At 45.5% G+C, this 19,295-nt stretch overlaps 1 protein-coding gene across 2 annotated transcripts in view; it reads right to left on the bottom strand.

Moving 5' to 3' along the window:
- The window catches only part of ASTN2 (astrotactin 2), a 647,457-nt gene that overhangs the window by 281,838 nt on the left and 346,324 nt on the right, over window positions 1-19,295 (bottom strand). For both annotated transcript variants that reach the window (XM_006772883.2, XM_006772882.2), the window contains exon 12: window positions 15,535-15,723. In XM_006772883.2, coding sequence (XP_006772946.1) covers window positions 15,535-15,723 — 189 coding nt within the window. The remainder of the gene's footprint in view (window positions 1-15,534; window positions 15,724-19,295) is intronic.

Raw genomic sequence — 19,295 nt, forward strand, 5'->3', positions numbered from 1 at the left:
TCTCGGTGCTGCCTGCACACTGTGCCTATTAAAGGTGTGTGGGGGAGAAATAGCTTCTGGCTCACTTGTCATGTGAACCCGGGGCCAGACGCCTGCATTTCACATCCCGCACGTTGTTAAAAGGAAGAAAAAGGGGCACATTGGTCCAAATGTAAAGACCAAAGGGCAGGTGGCGATTTGCAGCGGGTGCTTGGACATATGCATCGTGACAAGCGGAGGAACCAGAGCATCAGCGACCCCAAGATTTCACAAGGTCACACGGCTCATTAGGGGCAGAATCAACATCCAAACCCCAGTTGGTCTAAGGGCAAAGCCCATGTCCTTTCCCAGGGCCCCATGCTGCCCCCAACAACGGGATCAATGTTGTAAAAGGGGAGATTCCTCCTTCAGGTTGGCAACCTAGGATTTGGGGAAGGGAGGGGGGAGGGGGCCGGAGGAGAAAGAATAATTTTGCACTAGTTTCAGACTCAAAAAAAGATTACTCTCCAGCTGTCAGCTGAGCCCACAATCACCGTGGAGTTTTATTAAGGAGCAAGAGCCGGAGATGAGGGAAGTGACAGATTTAAAATTAACTTGCCAAACTCCCCATCAATATTGTGACAGTCCCCAAGCACCAGTTCAGCGACCCAGTGAGGCAAGTTGACAATATTAACATAACTTTGTTGAAACAAAATCTTCCCCTCTGTCTTTTCAAGAGGAGCTAATTTGGGGGGCGACAGGTATTCTTCTGTCTTTTTGGCACTTTTGTGACAGACCCCTTTGGGCCAACCCAGGAACGCCTGTTTCATACACTTCCATTCTTCTTCTCTCTCCCTGGGGACTGCTGCCCACAGCAGGATGGCAAAGTGACTGAGAGAGATGCGTCTCCCCTTTAGGGGCCTACCGAGCAAATGAAGACCAGGGAGGGGACCCCTACACTGGCCGCTTCCTGGACACTGACGTGAGTTCCTGTAGTCTTTACGCCTGGAGCAACGTGCTCTCTGTACCAACTCTTATCAGCTCACCACAGTCTGTCCCCTTTCTGTCCTTCACCCAATAACCTCTTACATCCCAGCTTCGACATTACTTCCTGAAGAGCATCTGGACTCTGAAACCCACGTGGGTCCCTGATGTTTGTCCCCGGGGCACCCTGACTTCCACATGTCACCTGGCACAGCTCACTTGATGAAATTTCACTTGAATAAACACCTGTCTTTTGTCATCTATGAGCTCAGTAGGTAGACTAAATAATTTATCATGTAATCCAGGTGACTTTTATCTGGGATAAATGCTAAGCCAGACAGGGCTCTGGGACAACAGGCATAAACTAGAACTGTCCTAGTCAAACTTGAATGTAAGGTCACCCTACAAATACCGGCATATCCTGCAACCGCCTGGGTCTCTTTGTGTCTCCATCACTTTGCACAGTGATTAAAACTTACCAAATGTAAATATATTAGTTCAGTGAATGAACGTAATAGTTTCTTTATCCTAAAGATAAGCTCATGGAACCTTCCTGTCTTCCTTCCTTCTTTCCTCCTGCCTTCCAAATTGTTAGTCAACTTCTATGCATTGAGCCCTGTTTCTTTTTTATCGCCGGGCATACAAATAAACATGCTTTAGCCTGGAGGATGGAAAGGGACAATAGACAGAATGTCCTGAGCATCTACCATGGGTTAGTGGATTTAAACACTGTGTGTTATTTAGCTACCAGACCAATGAGGTAGTTAAATATATTCACCTTGTAAAAAAAAAATAAGAACAATGAAGTTCAGAGAGGGCAGGTGACTTGACCAAGGTCACATAGCGAATAGCAGCAGAGGTGAAATTTAATTCCAGGTCTGTCTGAGTCCAAGCCATGGTCTCATCATCCAGCTGTGCCAACGGCCTCAGCTTCCTAGAGGGAAGGGGAACTATGAGCAGTGCGGGGTATAAAGTGCTGTGAGGGAGGGTGGGTCCAGGTCTGCAGACAGTGTTAAAGCTTCTCTGACCCACCATCTCATACGCTTTGTACACAAACTTAAAGAAAACCAACTGCTCACTCTGAGCGCCAACAACTGTTGAGACTGTAGTTGTGAGAAACTGCTAGGTCTCAGGGATTTATAGTAATGAACGGTCAAAGAAGGCCCCAGGTCTCTTTTCAGCAGGGAAGATAGACATTAAAGGACCACACAAATGTTAAGTTTTTACAAATGTTTCATAGGAAAAATAGCACGAGGACCAGACACAGGGTTTTTTTTCATCATTATTTTCATGGAAAGGGAAACTGAGGCTGGGTGGATAAATGATCAAGTTCACATTGCAGAGATGTGAGATTTGAACCCAAATCCACTCGACCCCAAAGCCCACGTTGCTCTTCATCCCCCCTTTCCGTCTGAACAATGTGGTCACGAAACCATTAGTGGCCCACAGCACATTCCTCGCCACCACTGTCTCAGCTCTGTGACCTCCGGGTCTCGGTATACAGAGTGGATACAGCACGGACTCATCTCCATGAGCCTGCCGTCAGGATGAAAGCCTGTGAAGCACTTTGCAGAGTGCCTGACCCATGGCGACCTGCTCAGGAAACAGCGATCCTTATCATCACATGATTCTCTGGCAGCGTGGACGGACTGAGTGCACTAATTTGGTGGTCCATCACACATATAAGGTCCTGCGTCGTTAGCTACCTTTTAACATGGGCGTATTTTTAGAACGTTTTCCCATTCTGCTCCCCATCCTCCAGTCCCCCAGCCTAGCACAGCGACACCAGGGAGTGGAGTGGGTGACCAGGTGGTGGATGAGGGGGCAGGAATGGCCACCTAAGGATGGATTTCGGGTCACACTGCCTACATTTCCATCCTGGCTCCCCCACTGGCATGCTGAATGCTGTTGAGAAAATGAGTGTCAGAGCCTCTCCATGACACTGTTGTAAGAACTCAATGGGTTTCATGGGGTGCAGCTGCCCCCTGGCTCCACCTCTCTGTCCCTGGGAGCTGGCTGCCCTCCTCCTTGGCTGCTGATGGCTCGCTCTCTCTCTCTGGCCTATAAGAAGAGAGCCCCCAGGCTCAGGGCTGGGGCTGGCTCTCCACTTCTCTCTCTACTCCCTGCTGAGTTTGTCTCCTCTCATTTCTTTTTATATCATCTATATGCTAAACAATCTGCAATTTGCATTTCAAGCCTGGCCTCTCTTGAGGACGGGCATATCCAGCTGGCTTCCTGACATCTCCATGAGGGTATACATTAGACATGACAAGATGATGGCGATGAGTACCTGAAGTTTTATTACACTATCATCGGCTTTTATAAACGACTGGGATTTTCCACAAGAAAGTTCATTTTTAACATACTCGAAACTGAATATCTGTTTATGCTTCCCTCCCTATGCCAGCTCCTCTTATGGTCATTTTTGTCTCTGTCGATGGCACTTCTATCCGTCCAATTGCTCAGGCTAAAAGCCAGGAGCCAACCTTGCCTCGCCCTCCTCTTCCTCATCTGTACATTCCGTGGCTCTGCCCTGAGAATACACCCAGAATCTGCCCGCTTTTCTCCGTGTTGAATCCTATGACCATGCTCCACGGTCTCCACCTGGACCCCTGCAAAAGCCTGGGGATGTCTTTCTCTGCTGCCACCCTGCCCGCCAGCATCTATTCTTCTCACCCCTTTAAATATCTGAGCGAAGTCATAGCCCTCAACCCACACACTGGCTTCTTCCAAAGTACTGTACTCACGCGACTCCCAGGACTCGACACTAATTGCCATGCTGCCTCCTTGATGTCCATTACCTTTTCATCTACAACCTGTTCTCCTACCACTTGCCTCCCCTCTATGCCTATGCTCCATCCAGCGGGGGTGCTTTTTGTTCATGGAACATGCCAAGGGCCTGGGAACCTGCTGTGCCCTCAGCCCAGAATCTCTCCCCAGGACAACTGCAAGGCTCACTATCTCACCCCTTAAGGTCCCTGCACACCTGTTACCTTATCAAGAGCTCTTCCCTGTCCAGCCTCCACGAAATAGAATCCCCTGCCTGGACACGCTGCACCCCTCATCCGATGCCCCCCCCCCCATGCTGTGTACGCTTGACACAGTACATATTTATCTGCCCATTGCCTCCTACACTAGAATGTAATTCACGAGGGCAGGGTTTTTATGAGTTTGTATTCTGGTTTCCTCATGAGTGGCATACAGAGGTTGGCCAAAGTAGGTTTCACAGTTGTTCGTGAGGAAAAAATATATAAGACAAGAATAAATAATAACACAAGAATAAACTCTGTGTTTTCCATTACTCACAACTGTAAACCTTCTTCAGCCAACCCCACATCATAGGTACTCAATGAATGTTTTTAGATGCAATGGTGCCTGGTGCAGGGTCAGGCCTGCATGTCATTGCTAGCATCATTACCATGGTTACTACTACCACTCCTATCACTTTTTCTGGTACTAGACCCCTTACATTTATTATCTTAGCTGTCTCACAGCAACACAATGAGACTTAATGACTCTGATTTTACCTATGAGGAGACTAGGCTGAGAAAGGTGACATCACCTGAATGAGGCCCAACAGCCCAGAGGCAGAACCACCCGTCTCCAAAATGCAGTTCTCTCCATCTCTCTGGAACCCCTACTTTTTCCAGCGGGGCATAGTATTCATCAATAGGATTCCTATACTAGACTGTTCCCTGTGTCAGTGTTCAAAGTCTGTCTATGGAAGACCTTTAAGATATATCACTAAGTGGGGGAAAGTGAAAAACAATGTACTTTATGAATCTTTTATGAAATAACAGGGGCAGGATAATATTTAATCTTATTTGCTCGGACTTACATACCAAAAAACAAAACAAAAACCCACACACACCACACTGGAAAGACACCTAAGATACTAATAAAAATGGGTGGAAGTCGGGAGACAGGGATGGGAGGAAACAGGGAAAGGAGTGACTCTCCCCATTGAGTGTCTTTAATACTCTTTGTTTTTGAACTTTGTGAATTCAGTGTCTACAAAGAAAAATAAGCCAACCACATTGCCACAGCCAAGAGGAACCCAAGGAGACAGACAATAAGGGTAAGGTAGTGACTAAGCAAAATCCAGACAAGCTTTGTCCTGGCTCCGGGTCCTTGACCTCTCTTTTCTAGTGGTTCTCAACCTTCTGGTCCTTTAAATACACTTCCTCATGTGGTGAACCAACCATAAAATTATTTTCGTTGCTATTTCATAGCTGTAATGTTGCTACTGTTATGAATCATAATGTAAATATCTGATATGCAGGATGGTCTTAGGCGACCCCTGTGAAAGGGTCGTTCGACCGCCAAAGGGGTCACGACCCACAGGTTGAGAACCGCTGTCTTAGAGCATTTTCTCTGACAATGTTTCACTGTAAATTCTGTCTCTGCCCCTTTAACATGTAATTTATTTTTATTTATTTTTAAAATGTACTTTTCTTTATTGTTGAGGGTATTACAGATGTCCCTCATTCCCCCCCCCCCCCCCCCTCCACCTGGTTCCCACACCATCTCTGCCCGTAAATCTTTTTAAAAGCCTCCTGCCAGTTTTATAGCCCAGCAACTTCTTTCTCAAGGACCTGGGAGCCCCCTCTTTGAAACGTAATCATCAAGGAGGATGCAGAAAAACACTTTTGAAAATTCCAGAGTAACTGCCACGTACAGGACATGGCCCGTTGGTAAGTCCTGTAGCGCTTTTCCACACTCACCACAGCCCTGAAAACACCCCTGCCCTTGTTTCAGTGGGAGGGAGCTCAGACCTCTCTCCCCTTGCAATAGCCTTGAATATAGTCATCCATGCCTGCCCGGGGTAATTTTTGCTTTGATAGTCATAACACCGGGTAAGATCCTGGATCAGAAAAAAAAAAGGACAATAGGTAAAAACTTAGGTAATCTAAACAACTGACTTTATTCAAGGCTATTGCAAGAGGGCTATTGCAATCTAACAGACTGAGATAATACCAAAAAGAAGTATATTCCTTCCTACTTTCTACCATGTTTGACTCTGTGAGTCTTATTCAGCTTGCATGTCCAAAACCTGGCACATAATAAATACACGATGTATAGTTATTGGCTGAACCATCAGGTGAAAGGCAATTTAACTGCAATGAAGTTTAATTTCCAGCGAAGCTGGCACCTCCTTTGCAAATACAGCTGTGGCACACCTGTATGGCCTCAGGCTTGTACATTCCCAGTGGCTGGGTCCTCATGACCTGCTTAGGAGCAGTTTGGAAGGAACAGACACTTAAAGGGGTATCGCTTGGTGTAACTATTCTCTGAACTAGGGAGATGGCATGGAAGGTGAAGCCCTTCATCCTCTTTCTTTCCTTCCATTCTAGAAAGCACCCAAAGCAACAGCCACTTCAAGGTCACAGCCAGTGCCAGGACCCTCACAGAGAATAGAGAGGCAGCTGGCTGATTTCAGGGTCATGGTTCTTTCAAAGTGATCAGGGGTAGCTGAACTAAATAAGACCCGGCTATCCGAATGCCGGCCGCTCCAGCCCCGAGCGTTTGCCTGCTAAGTAGCTGCACATTTAGTGGGCTCCTCGGAGGGTCTCAGGAGACATAAAAATACATGCTCATGTTAGACTCTTAAGAGCCACCTTTGAGGTGTGCCACTAGGTTATCATTAATGGTAATTATTCAGTGGCGATGTTACATAAAACCACAGCCACTGCCCTTGGAGCTTTCGGTATTAATTCATATCCAATAAACCGTGATCATGGCTTTCATTAGAATTGTTACTAAGTATATTTCTATTCAGGGCACCTCCCTGAAATGGAAATATTTCCCTAAAAATTAATTATCTTGATACACACGTGTAGACCGATTAATGTGATCTTAGAATAGACATGCCTTTTCATTTCTCTGGAAGGAATACAAAGAAAGCAAATGCTGGTGAGTTAGCATCCGCATGATCTCGAGCGTGCCAGCAGACACACTCCAGCACAAGGTTTCGAAGTAAGTGGTAACCCACAGATCCTCAGATTCATGCTAGGAAAATGTCACTAACATTTGCGTATGTCCCTGCACTTTACAGAGCATTTTAACCTGACTTTTCTCATCCCCTCTCCCTCCCCACGATAATTACCCTCTAGAGCTGGTATTATCATGTTCCCGGATTTAGTGGTGAGCAAACTGGGCTTAGAAAGGTTGTAAGACTATGCAAAGTCTTACGGCCATAAATGGTCCAGTTCCTGGGGTCCTTAAGTAACCCTTTGCGTTTGAATGCCCGTCCTTCATCACGACTTATCTCTGCAATCCCATGATTTTCCTGGATGCTCATGTCTGCAGATGCTCTGTGCTCTTACTTGCCTGGAACCCTCTCCCACCTGGCAAACTGTGAACCATAGCCTATAGGTGTCTGTCAGCATCTCTTTCAGGAAGTCTTTCCTGCCTCTCACCCACACCAATGCTGGGCAGCGGCCGGATTGCTTAAGAGTAAGAACCTTGACTACCTCCTGCATGTCTCCATCCCCAGTGCTTAGTAACTCCTAGGTGCTGGACAGAAAAACTTGTTAAATGAGAAAAAGTGGTAAAAGCCAAGAGGGGAATCTCTGACCCCAAGTGCAGTCCTTTGGCCCCATCCCACACCCTCCTGTAATTAACAAAACGGCAATGACAACACCACATGACATCTAAGGGGCTATGATTTCTGTAGAGAGTGACCTACGAGGGTTGCCTTAGCAAAATGCAAATTGAGTCCGATTTCAGTGCTGTGGCCTCCATTGATTCAGAATGCCTAATCCTTGGCCAGGGGATGGGCTGGCTTGTACCTTCAGAGTGTTTATTTATAAAAGAGATTACTAAGCACATTAGTGCATTAGCAGTGCAAACAAGATCCCCAGGAAAGGCAGGAGATACTTAGAAGAACAAACTGCCTGGAGTCACTCTGGAAGCACCCATTATGACCACACAATCGCTGTGCTAATGACAACTGCTCTGCTAATGACAGCCGCTGTGCTAATTAGCATCTATCCTTATCTGTGGGGCAGGTTCCCCAGTGCACTCTCCCTTCCGAGTACTCAGCCCAGCGTGAGTTACTGCCTGTGCTGGTGTGGAATGAAATTGCTGTGGTTCCTTTAAAAATGGTCTCTGCTTCAGATGCCCCAATGATTCAGATGGGCTTCCCTCTCCCGGAAAAAGGACATCGTCAGGGATTTTGAAGCCAGAAAATTAGAAATAAAACCGAAAAAAAAGAGGGGGGAAGAGAGATGTGAAATGGACCTGGTTGCTTTGGTTGTTTTAACACCTTCTGCAGACTAGGCACACAGTTTTAGGTTACTTGGAGAACATTCAGAAAATACTACGTCTAATTTGTTTCCTTTATAAAATGACCGTGTTTGGTATATTCAGAGATGTGGACATAGAGAATGACACTTAAAAAAACTTGAAGTGGCTATTTTTCTTTCTTCTCTCACTATAATCAGCGAGAAAGATTAGAGGTGTCTTATTTGAACATGAATTGCGACTCCCTGCTCCCAGGAAGACACCAGAAAACCAAAGCTACGGAGGCCACTTAATAAGGGGTGACTCAGGGCCTTCCGCTAGGGAGCAACTGGCTGCCGCCAGCAAGAGGCAGCCTTCCTCCAGTCCTTACAGAGAGCCCTTCTGCCAGGCCGGGCGTGGGCCAGGACTGCCTCATCCTGCAATCACACATCTTACCCCACACTGTCCTCTTCCGTGGCTCAGTATGCACTCGTGATAAGCAGATGGATTGAAAAGCGCCGTCCAGGCAAATCTTTCAGGAGCTCCTCAAGCTCGTTGTAGGCCACTCCTGGAAGCTCACAAGCAAATAGCTGCTGCTGGCAGAGCCCTCTCGCTTTGGATAGGGCTTTTGCAAAATCTACCCGTGCAACTCATGCAGCCCCCATTCCCTAGCAGCCTCTCCTCCCTGCCATGGCTGGGCCTCCGGGCTCAGTAACAGGTCTTGACTGATGTTTATCTAAATCCAGGCAATCTGTAACCAGAGCTGACCTTTCTTACAGGAAGGAGGTGGGATGGATGAGAATGGGGGAGGGAAGGAAGTAAAAATCAAACCACCAAGCCACCAAACCACCAAATACCACCAGCCTTTGATGAGTTTATCTCACTCTAACAGCCTGCCAATTCCGTCACTGATCAAGAGCTGAGGGGAGCCCGGCTGGTGCCGTTCAGTGGTTGAGTGTCAACCTATGAACCTGGAGGTCATGGTTCGATTTCTGGTCAGGGCACATGCCCAGATTGTGGGCTCAATCCCCAGTGTGAAGAGCACAGGACGCAGCTGATCAGTGATTCTCTCTCATCACTGATGTTTCTCTCTCTCCCTTCCTTTCTAAAATCAATTTTTTTTTTTAAGAACTGAGGGGAGGGGATTCTGAGAGTGACCCCGCATGCTCACCAGGACCAATACAGAGCAGCGCAAAGGATTACTGCCAACAGAGCTTGATCTCACTTACTGGGTTCAGGGGCAATTCGGGTTCGATCTTTGACTCTTCATGTTTCCACAGAACTTGACAGTTTACTAAAGACTTTATGTCCATGCATCTCCGTCTGAACTGGACTCCTCATCCAGAACTCTCCTGGCAGCAGCCAGTCTCTTAAAACAACCCTTATTGCCTCCTGGAGATAAATTCCCTTGTGACTGTAGTATGAGCTCTGTGCCTTTTTATTTTATTTTACTGTAGAGAGTAAGACATGCTGTTCTCTATCACTGGAGGCCTCTCCTTACCCTTCCATCTTTCACACCTCTCCAAACCTTTCCCCTTCTCCCTCTCCATCTCTTTAACCCTGTGCCCGGTCATCATCACTTTCATTCCTTCTGTGCTTGCCTGTCCCTGCTGCGGCCCAGACTCTCACTAAACGCCTCCTCTACTTTGGTCTCTCTCTCTCTCTCTCTCTCTCTCTCTCTCTCTCTCTCTCTCTCTCCCTGACTGTTCCCTTTATCACTCTTGCCCATCTCCATCTCTGTGTGTGTGTCTCTTAGAGTGTGCCACACTTAACCTTCACACTACGTGGCTGACTGATAACTCCTCGACTTGTCAAGGTCCTAACCACATCTACACGCTCATCTCCCAGACACAGGCAGCACCCTACATGTGGCTACCTGAGGATGTGGCCAGGAATGGGGTCCTTCCTGCAGAATCAGGCACATGGGGGGCTTTGCCTTAGACCCCTGCTTGGTTATGAATCTGACATCTCCCTAGTGCCCTTGGGTCTTCCCTCTCTGCTGAGTCTCACCACATGCTAACAAGGGCTATTTCCAAGTTATATGCATCCCTTATGACAGAACCAGTAACCAGGACACTGGTTCGGGAGTCAAAAACTCTAACTTTTAATGTTGAGGGGCCCACATCAAAGTGACCACTGGGGAAGTTATAGTGGTTCCTGGGCCTCAGTGTCTCCATCTGCACCACAAGGAGTTAGTTCTGAACTGGTTAATCTTTCAATGATTGTCCAGTTCGGAAACCTGGAACCTGAGACTTTTTCTAAAGCAGAAATCTGGGATGCTCTTTTGGAGAGTCACTAGAGGATGTGAGAATGCAGACCTGTCTCCTCTCAGCAGTTCCTGGGTGCAGGGATCTGGGCAGGGGCAGGGAGAACGAAGCAGAGCTGTAGTGTTCACACTGGGGACTCGGCGGGGAGAGAGTTGGAAAGCCCAGACCAGGCAGTTGTCAGGAAAGGAGGCATATGGCCTGACAGCTGGTGGGGTGCCTGCTGGCTACTCAGGAGGGCTGGACTGGAGATGACTTGCAGGAGGGAGGGAAAGGAGGTGAGAAATGATGACTGCCTTTGATGCTGAAAAATCTGCAGGCCTGCCTTCTGGAACTTGGGGGACAAGGGAGCTACAGTGCTCCCCTAAACCCCAATAACCTGTCTGGGGCTCAGGGAGGGAGACTTGAAAGAGGTGAATTTAGACTCATCAGAACTGCCTTAGAAAATGGCTCCAAGAGGTGACATGGTCTGGAGATGGAAATAGTTGCAAATAAAGATTAAGTGAAGCCAATGATGAGAGAGCTTACGAGAAATGGGCTACTGAGTTAATAATAGTCTGGGAAGTTCTCTAAATCTGGAGGCTGTTATCCAAAGAAAAAGAGTGGGCTGTTCACTATACTCCCCTCCAGGAGCAAATCAGGGCAGACACAGACCCTGGCTATTCAGAGACACTTCAAATTGAATGGTTGGGAACAATGGACAGCATGTGAGGCTGAATAAAAACGCCTCATGGGGATAAAACTGTCTGAGCCGGGAGACTCCCCTGCCAGGCATTAAGGAGCCATGCCCTCTCTTCCTGTGCAGTCTGTTGGGAGGAGGAAGGCAATCCCTCTGGGCCATCAGGAGATCTTGATCATGGGCTAGCTCGGCAGTGACTTGCTTTGTGACCTTAGCCAAGTCCCTTCTCCATACATAAACTAAGACCCGGGGACTCCATGAAGATCTAACATCCTGCCCTGGCCAGTGTTACTCAGTGTTTAGAGCGTCAGCCTGCACACCAGAGGGTTAGAGGTACAATTCCTGGTCAAGGGCACGTACCTGGGTTGCAGGTTCAATCTCCAAATCTCCAGCCCTGGTTGGGGCACATACATGCAGGAGGCAACCAATCAATCTCTCTCTCTCTCTCTCTCTCGCTCTCTCTCTCTCTCTCTCTCTCTTCTACCTTCTCTCCCCACACCCCCCTTCCCCCTCCCTTTCACTCTCTCTAAAAATCAATGGGAAAAAAATCCTCACTCCTCGGGTAAGGATTAAAAAAAAGATCTAGCATCTTACTACCCAATGGACCAAGGTAATCTTCATACAAGAGAATGAGAGCTAGTGCATTTGGTCACTTATCACATGCAGCCACTCTGATGGTAGCTGTGAAAAATCAAACCACATAAAACATACAATGTGCCTATCACAGTGCCCGGCACCTGATGCAACATCCCTTTATAAGAGGAGGCAGTGTGGGACCAGGGTTTGGAGCAGGTCTTTCTGGGGATCTGTTTTCCTGACTCTACCCTCTGCTTATCCATATGTCTGAGCTTCTTCCTGGACACGAAAATGCCCTTATGGCTCTTTTCGCTCTTCCAACTCCTCATCCTCTGAGAAGCCGTTTATCAAGACATCGGCTGCATTTTTACACACTAATAATGAACTATCACAAAGGTAGACTAAAAAAAAAATACCCAATTCCATTTACAGCTGCATCAAAATATACAATACCTAGAAATAAATTTAACCAAATGGTAAAAAATCTGTACACAAAAATTGTAAGACACTCCAGAAAGAAACTGAAATAGATACATACTGGTATAAATGGAGGCAAATGTCAAGATCATGGATAAGAAGAATTAATATCATTAACATGCCCATACTGCTCAAAGCAATCTCTTGATTCAATGTAATTCCTATCAAAATACTCATGTTGCTTTTCACAGAACTAGAGCAAAGAATCCAAAAATGTATATGGAACCACAAATCATTCCTTACAATTCCTTTCAAAACGCTTCGCATGGGAACTGCTTGGAAATCACTGGCATTCCTTGGAACACCATTTTGCAAATTAAATTTTCATATATTTCTTTCACTAGCATGAAATCTGCAAGCTGGTAAATTCCTTTCTCAGCTATAAGGAGCAATTTATTTTTTTTCACACAGCATTATTCTATCTATCATGATCCTCAAGGTAGAGTTTCATAGATTTTATTAAAACAACAGAAAACCAGTATTGTAAAATCTCAGTGTCAAGTAATTCATCCAGATTGTCCTTAAATTTCTCCCAGAGTTTTTCCAATAAAGCAGCATTCAGCTTCTGCTTGAGCCTCTGAGTAGCAGAAAGCAATTTGCTGGAAACTGGAGGGCTTGGCTCGGCCACTAAATTGCTGTGTGGCTGCCAGTCACTCTATCACCCTTGACTGATCCTTCAACCTTACCCTTTTGCCTGCAATTGCTCACTGGGCCTTGTCCATTATACCTCACAACTATCTCCCAACATTCCTTTTTATCTTCAATATTATTCCCATCATCCTGCTTCAAAATGGCTTCAACCACAGACACCTTATTGGCCCTCCATTCTACTCCTCCTGCCCCCTCATTACAATCTACTTCAGAGACAGCCACCACAAGGGTGGAAATTACAATGCAGTCAAGACATGCTCCCCTCCCTTAACCAGTTAAGAGCCCTCCCATCTGCTATTAGAATAAAGACCAGGCCTGCAAGGCTCCCATGACCTGCCACCGCTTACTGCGCTGGTTTTGCTGCATACCATTCCCCCTCATTTGCTCAGCTCCAACCTCACCAGCCTTCATTGCCTGAAGTTTTAGAGAGTTTTTCCTTTTCAGAATATATGTCTCCGCTTGAGACCTTTTCTAAGGCTAACTCCCCCTCATCTTCCAGGTATTAGTTTAATAACACGTCATGTACAAAGTAGGCCCCAAAGCCCTATTACTGTGTTCTAGTCCAACAGATGTGCTCTGCCCCTCTCTAAACTACACCCAACTGAATTAGATCCCGTTGCCGATTGCTTTCCTGGAAACCTGTATCTTAACTTCCTAGTACCTACTGCAAATTAAGTAAATGAGAAGATCACAATCACACACACTCACTCACACATTCACACTCTCACACATTCGCACTCATACACATACACATACACATTCACACTAACACACACACACACTCAAAAACAGAATACCTAAGCACCACAGGGTATGGGGCCATTTTCATCTCATTTTCCACTGTATCTCAAGTCGCCAGCATGGGACCTGGGACATATTAGGTGCTCAGAGTGCATGCGATCGCTACCTAGGTGAACGCTTTTAGGGAATTCACATTACATTTCCATTCTAGTTCTATGAAATGGGAAGCGATGAGGTGTGCTGAGCTAGAGGGCAGGAGCCGGGCTTTGGAGCCAGCCAGGCTGACATGTGAGTCCTCTCTCTCTCATTCGATGGTGACCTTTCCCTCTCTGATGTTAACTGTTCAGGTGTGAAATGAAGGCCATGGGGCCTCCAAAGGTTTTACTGATGAGCTAAACTGGCCTTCTCCTGGCCCTCCCTCTCCCTGGAAGGGGGATGTGGGAAAGCCACTAGACATTTCCATTTAGTAGCAGGGTAAACGGGGTAATCATAGTCCCTGCTCCCTAGGACCATGGTGAGGATGACATGAGATAATGGGTCAATGGTGCTAAGAATGCCCTCCACATGTGCTGAATTAATGTTAGTGGCTCCTCCTCCTCCTCCTCCTCCTCCTCCTCCTCATCATCATCATCATCATTATAGCTTAATATATAGTAATTCTTAATAAATAGCAGCCACTATTACCACTCAACTACAATAACTACTGTTATTAATCTGATGAGGGGCTAAGGATGACAATTTCTATAAGGGTGATGTTTCTTACTAGCTCTGACTTTTCTTTTGGTAAAATCTCAAGTGGTGGGGAGAACCTGCTTTGTAATATCCTGTCACATATTCATGCAAAACTGCCTAACAGTATAGGTGTTCTTTTAAAAAAAGAGAATTTCTTATACAAGGAATAGTTCTTCTCCCTCTACATCTTATGGGTCTTCAGATTCAGGCATGGATACATCCCACTCAAGGTCTTTCTTCTCCCAAGAGAACAACCTGTTACTTCAACCTTCCCAGGGGGCCTTTCTCAATGAGACTGCGAGTCCAATCCCCGTATCATTTGGCCAACCCAGTCCCAGTTCTGTTTGCTCTCATAAGAGAGTGGTCTCATAATTTAGTTTCTCATGTGACCCTGTATTGGTTAACAGGGAAATGGGTCTTTGACATATTGCTAACAAAAATATAAAGATGCCCTGGCTGGTTTGGCTCAGTGGATAGAGCATTAGCCTGCAGACTGAAAGGTCCCAGGTTCGATTCCAGTCAAGGGCATGTACCTTGGTTGCAGGCACATCCCCAGTAGGGGGTGTGCAGGAGGCAGCTGATCAATGTTTCTCTCTCATTGATGTTTCTAACTCTCTATCCCTCTCCTTTCCTCTCTGTAAAAAATCAATAAAATATATTTTAAAAAAAAACAAAAATATAAAGGGGTTTCTAAATAGCTTTACCGAGATTTGGTGCGTGCGTGCGTGTGTGTTTGTGTGTGTGTGTGTGTGTGTGTGTGTGTGTGTGTGTGCACGCGCGCAGATGGAGGAGAAAGGAGAAGGAGAGGTGTTTTAAGAATGTTCAAGAAAATATTAATTCTGCGTATCTCTGGGTAATGGTAATTTTATTTTCTACTTCATTAAATGTCTTTATTTTTGAACTGCTTGACTAGACTACACAGGACACTTATTTTGTAATACACTGAAAGATTAATTAAATTTTTAAAAAACTCCATTAACTATACTTACAGGAGGATTTTATATTAAATTGAAAATATGTGGACAGAGTTAGAAAAATGGGAGGGTGGGATGAATAAGGGCTAGTTAGGTCAGAGAAGGAACCTCATGGACTGAATTTTCTGACTTCTAACACTCATGGGCGGGCGGCAGTGAGCTTGGGGAGATGCTTACCAGTGTAAGAAGACTCGGTTCAATGGTGCCCATGGCTCCTCCCGCCCATATTTTGGGTCAATGACAACCAGTGAAGTGCCAAGGATGGCCTCCATACCTAAAGGTCATCTGGAAGACTTGACCTTGGTTCACATGCTGGGTCCGGTTGTTGTAGCCATGTAGCATCTCTCCAAAGAGGGTGTCGTTGAATTTGGAGTCGGGCTTGAGGCACTTGGGGCCCTCGCAGACATCGGAGAGCATGAGGCAGGATTTCCCATCGGGCGCCAGCTTGTACTCCTCCACGCAGCTGCGTGACAGAGCAGAGCCGAGAGTTAGTGGCGTGTGGGGATGCCCCCGCAGAGGCGACCTGAAACCGAGGCCTCCTTTGCCTGCAAAACAGGTCAGAGTTTAGGAATGGAGACAGCTCTTCTGGAGGGAGTCTATCTAGGGCACAGGTGTCTTGAGAGAAGCACATTAATCCTGCAAATTGGTAAATCCAAGGGAAGTCATTTGTAACATTTCGGAGGAGCTGAGGGGAAACCAGAGTGCACATTCATGCACACAGGAAATTTAAAAACGGTTTTCCATGAGCACACAGACTTCCAGGAGCATGACAGACCATTTCACTGGGAATCATTAACTAGCTCCTCAAACCGGAATCTATTCCCAGTGTATCTGTCGACCAAGGTGAAAGACTAGTGCAAAAACAAGGTTTTTATTGCCCTGATAGCTCAGAGGGGATTCTTCCAGGACCATGGACAGCGCAGGCAGCAGCTGCCACTTCTGTTCAATTAGCAATGTTCACAGCCTCTCCTGGCCTGTAAGGGCCAGTCCTGACAGCACCAGGGCCCTGGACATACCTCTGCAGCAGGGCACGCTCCTCTATGGACCAAAGAGGCAGCTGAATGGTTTGTGGAAGTAATATTTGCGATGTTTGGGTTTGCAGTGGGAAAGGAATCTCTGAAGAGAGGCATCGGGAGAAGGGAGGAAGCATAAAAACCAGACCCTGACAAACATCAACCCAGAAACGGGAATTCTTTGAGTGTCCACCTGTTCACGGTCCTTTGCTACACACAAGGGATAGAGCACACATAATAAACAAGAGCTGGACAATTGGAGACACTGTATCAATATCATCTCTGTGCCTCTGGACCTCTCTAAGCCTTGGTAAGTCATTTGACTCTCCAATCTCCAGTTTCCTCATCTGTGAAATGGGGTAGACACTCCAACCTTCATTGACTAAAATGCTATGAGGTCCCATGATACATTGGATGCAAAAACACCCACGTAGGAATTGCAGGTCGTTAACAAGGTAATGGTAGGAATGGTGGCAATGGTGGTGTTTCTATTTATTGAGCACATACGATCCACTGGGTACTTTGCATATCAATATTTGATCATGAAAAAAAAGTGGTTTCATTGCTCCTGCCTTACAAAGAAGCAAATCGAGGAGCCAAGAAATAAAGCATGTCACGCCCAAAGTGGCAAACCTGGCAATCAAATGCAGGTCTTGTCCAACCAATGTGCAGTGAGCAGGAAGGTCCGGAAGAAGGTGTGTCCTGGTGGCCCGGTCATATCTATTTCCCTTTCTGCTTGCCTGTGTTACATGTAAGCAATTAACCTTCAATAAAGCTGCAGTACATATACACGAGTTATAGAAACATGCAGAGTATATAATAAGGACTTGAAAAAGTGTAAATCCATGTATGTCAGGAACTTCCCAGAAATATGAGAAATGATTTACACACTCATGATTAAGTACACTTTTGCTGTAAATGATTTAATATTACCAAAGCTTACAGAGCAAAATGTGGAAATTCCTCATTTCCCACGCCACATATATTTTACTTCCTGTTCTAGTGGTCATCATTGTTAACTATTATGTATTCTTCCAAAGTTTTATCAGTGCATTTAAAGATACACATTCAATATAATTTATATATAAAGTATCCCCTCAAAATGTATACATATTTTAACAGATAATCTATTAAATTTTGAAAAAGAAATGTAATTTAATAAGAACCGCCTTTGTAGTTATTCAAAGTGTGTATACATTTTTGGGGACACCCGTGTGTGTGTGTGTGTGTGTGTGTGTGTGTGTGTGTGTATGTGTATATGTGTGTTGTGAGACATGCATTTGTACCTAATACTAGTTCTTGAAGATCTTTTCAAATCTGTATTCATAGAAATCTTTTTAATAGTTATTTGGCATTGCACATTATAAATGTACCAGAATGCTTTTAACTAATCTTTATTGATGGGCATTTTGGTTGTTTATAGCTGTTTGCTATTACAAACGGCGCCATAATAAAGATCTTTGTACATATATCACTGCACGTGTGTGCATTTCTGTAAGAGAGATTTCTAGAAGAGGGATTGCTGGGTCAATGTTTTAGGAATTTTAAAATTTTGATAGATCTTCTACATGACTGTCCTCAGAGACTCTACGAGCTTACAATCTGTCACTGATGAATGAGAGAGCCCATTGCCCACATTTTTCATGTTCATTACTGCCAATCTGGGATGGGGGAAAATAGCGCACTTTTGTTGGGATTTGCATTTCCTGATGACTCGTGAGGTTCACTATCTTTTCATGCCATGGTCTGTGTATTTCTTCGTCTGCAGATTGTCCAACCATATGCATTAACCATTTTTCTATTGGAATACTTACCTTTTTCCTTACTGACTTGTAGATGTTTTGCCTATTTTGTGAATAGTGACCCTTCTCTTTCCATATATATTGACATTTTCTTCCAGTCTGTATTTGTATTTTAATCTTGCTTTTAAGATCTTATACCCTCTCTATCCTGGCTAGTCCTTTATTACTTCTGAATTTGTGCAATGCTCAGGAAGCCACACAATGACAAAACATCTTCCTTCATATTATTCTAATATATAGCTTTTACCTCTTTAGTTCTTTAATCAATGTGGAATTAAATTTTGTGCATGGTACAAGTGGTTATTTTGACTCATTTTTTATAATGAGTACTAATGACCCGAGGGTACTTGCTTTCACTACTTTGAAATGCTGTTTTGTCATATACCACATCCCTATGTATACCATGTATACACGGTTGGGGTTTTCCCTATTGAATGATCTGGATATCCCTGCAGTAATTCTACTCCAGTCTCATCACTATGGCTCTATACTGTGGTCTGGATATAGTAAAGTAAGTACCCTCTTCATCACGAACACACATTCTCTATTCAAAATGTTCCCATTATTCTCACTCATTTTCCCCTTCAGATGAATTCTGGAGTTGGCTTGTGAAGTTCCATATAAAACCCAAGTGGGATTTGGGGTGGTACTGCATTGAATTTGTAGACTACCTTGGGGGAAGGTTTAAATATTCTTTTCCCTTTCAGAAGTATATATTAAGAGCCAACTGTGCGCTGGGCACTGCTGCCCACTGTGGCAGGGGTGGTGTCACACGCTGGGTCCTCTTCCTGGACCTGAGCTGTAGACAGAGATTCTGCGATGCCCTTGTAGCTGGGCTGGAGGGACCCTGTGACAGGAGAGTGAAGGGTGGCATCTGTGCTGAAAGGGCCCATGCCATGGCCAGACCCGGCTCTGTTTCTCAGCCCTCTTCTCTCTCGCCACGGCCAGCCTGGATCCAGACGCGTAGTGCTGGATGGAAGTGGGCTGCCCATTCACAATGGACCTCACATGAACAATGCATAAAATCTGGTGTGTGAGCTTCCGTTGGGAGGACCATTCAGGAGAGCAACATAGCTTCCCTTATCCTAGCTGACTGATATGGCATCTTCACAGTTGTGAGTCTTCTAATTCTAGTTTGCATCTCCATTTATCAAATGTCCCTTTAAACCCTTCACTGAACGTATGGACATTTGATAACAACAGTCTTGCACATCTCTTGT

The sequence above is a fragment of the Myotis davidii genome, unplaced genomic scaffold, assembly GCF_000327345.1.
Source record: "Myotis davidii unplaced genomic scaffold, ASM32734v1 scaffold866, whole genome shotgun sequence".
Classification (NCBI taxonomy): Eukaryota; Metazoa; Chordata; class Mammalia; order Chiroptera; family Vespertilionidae; genus Myotis; species Myotis davidii.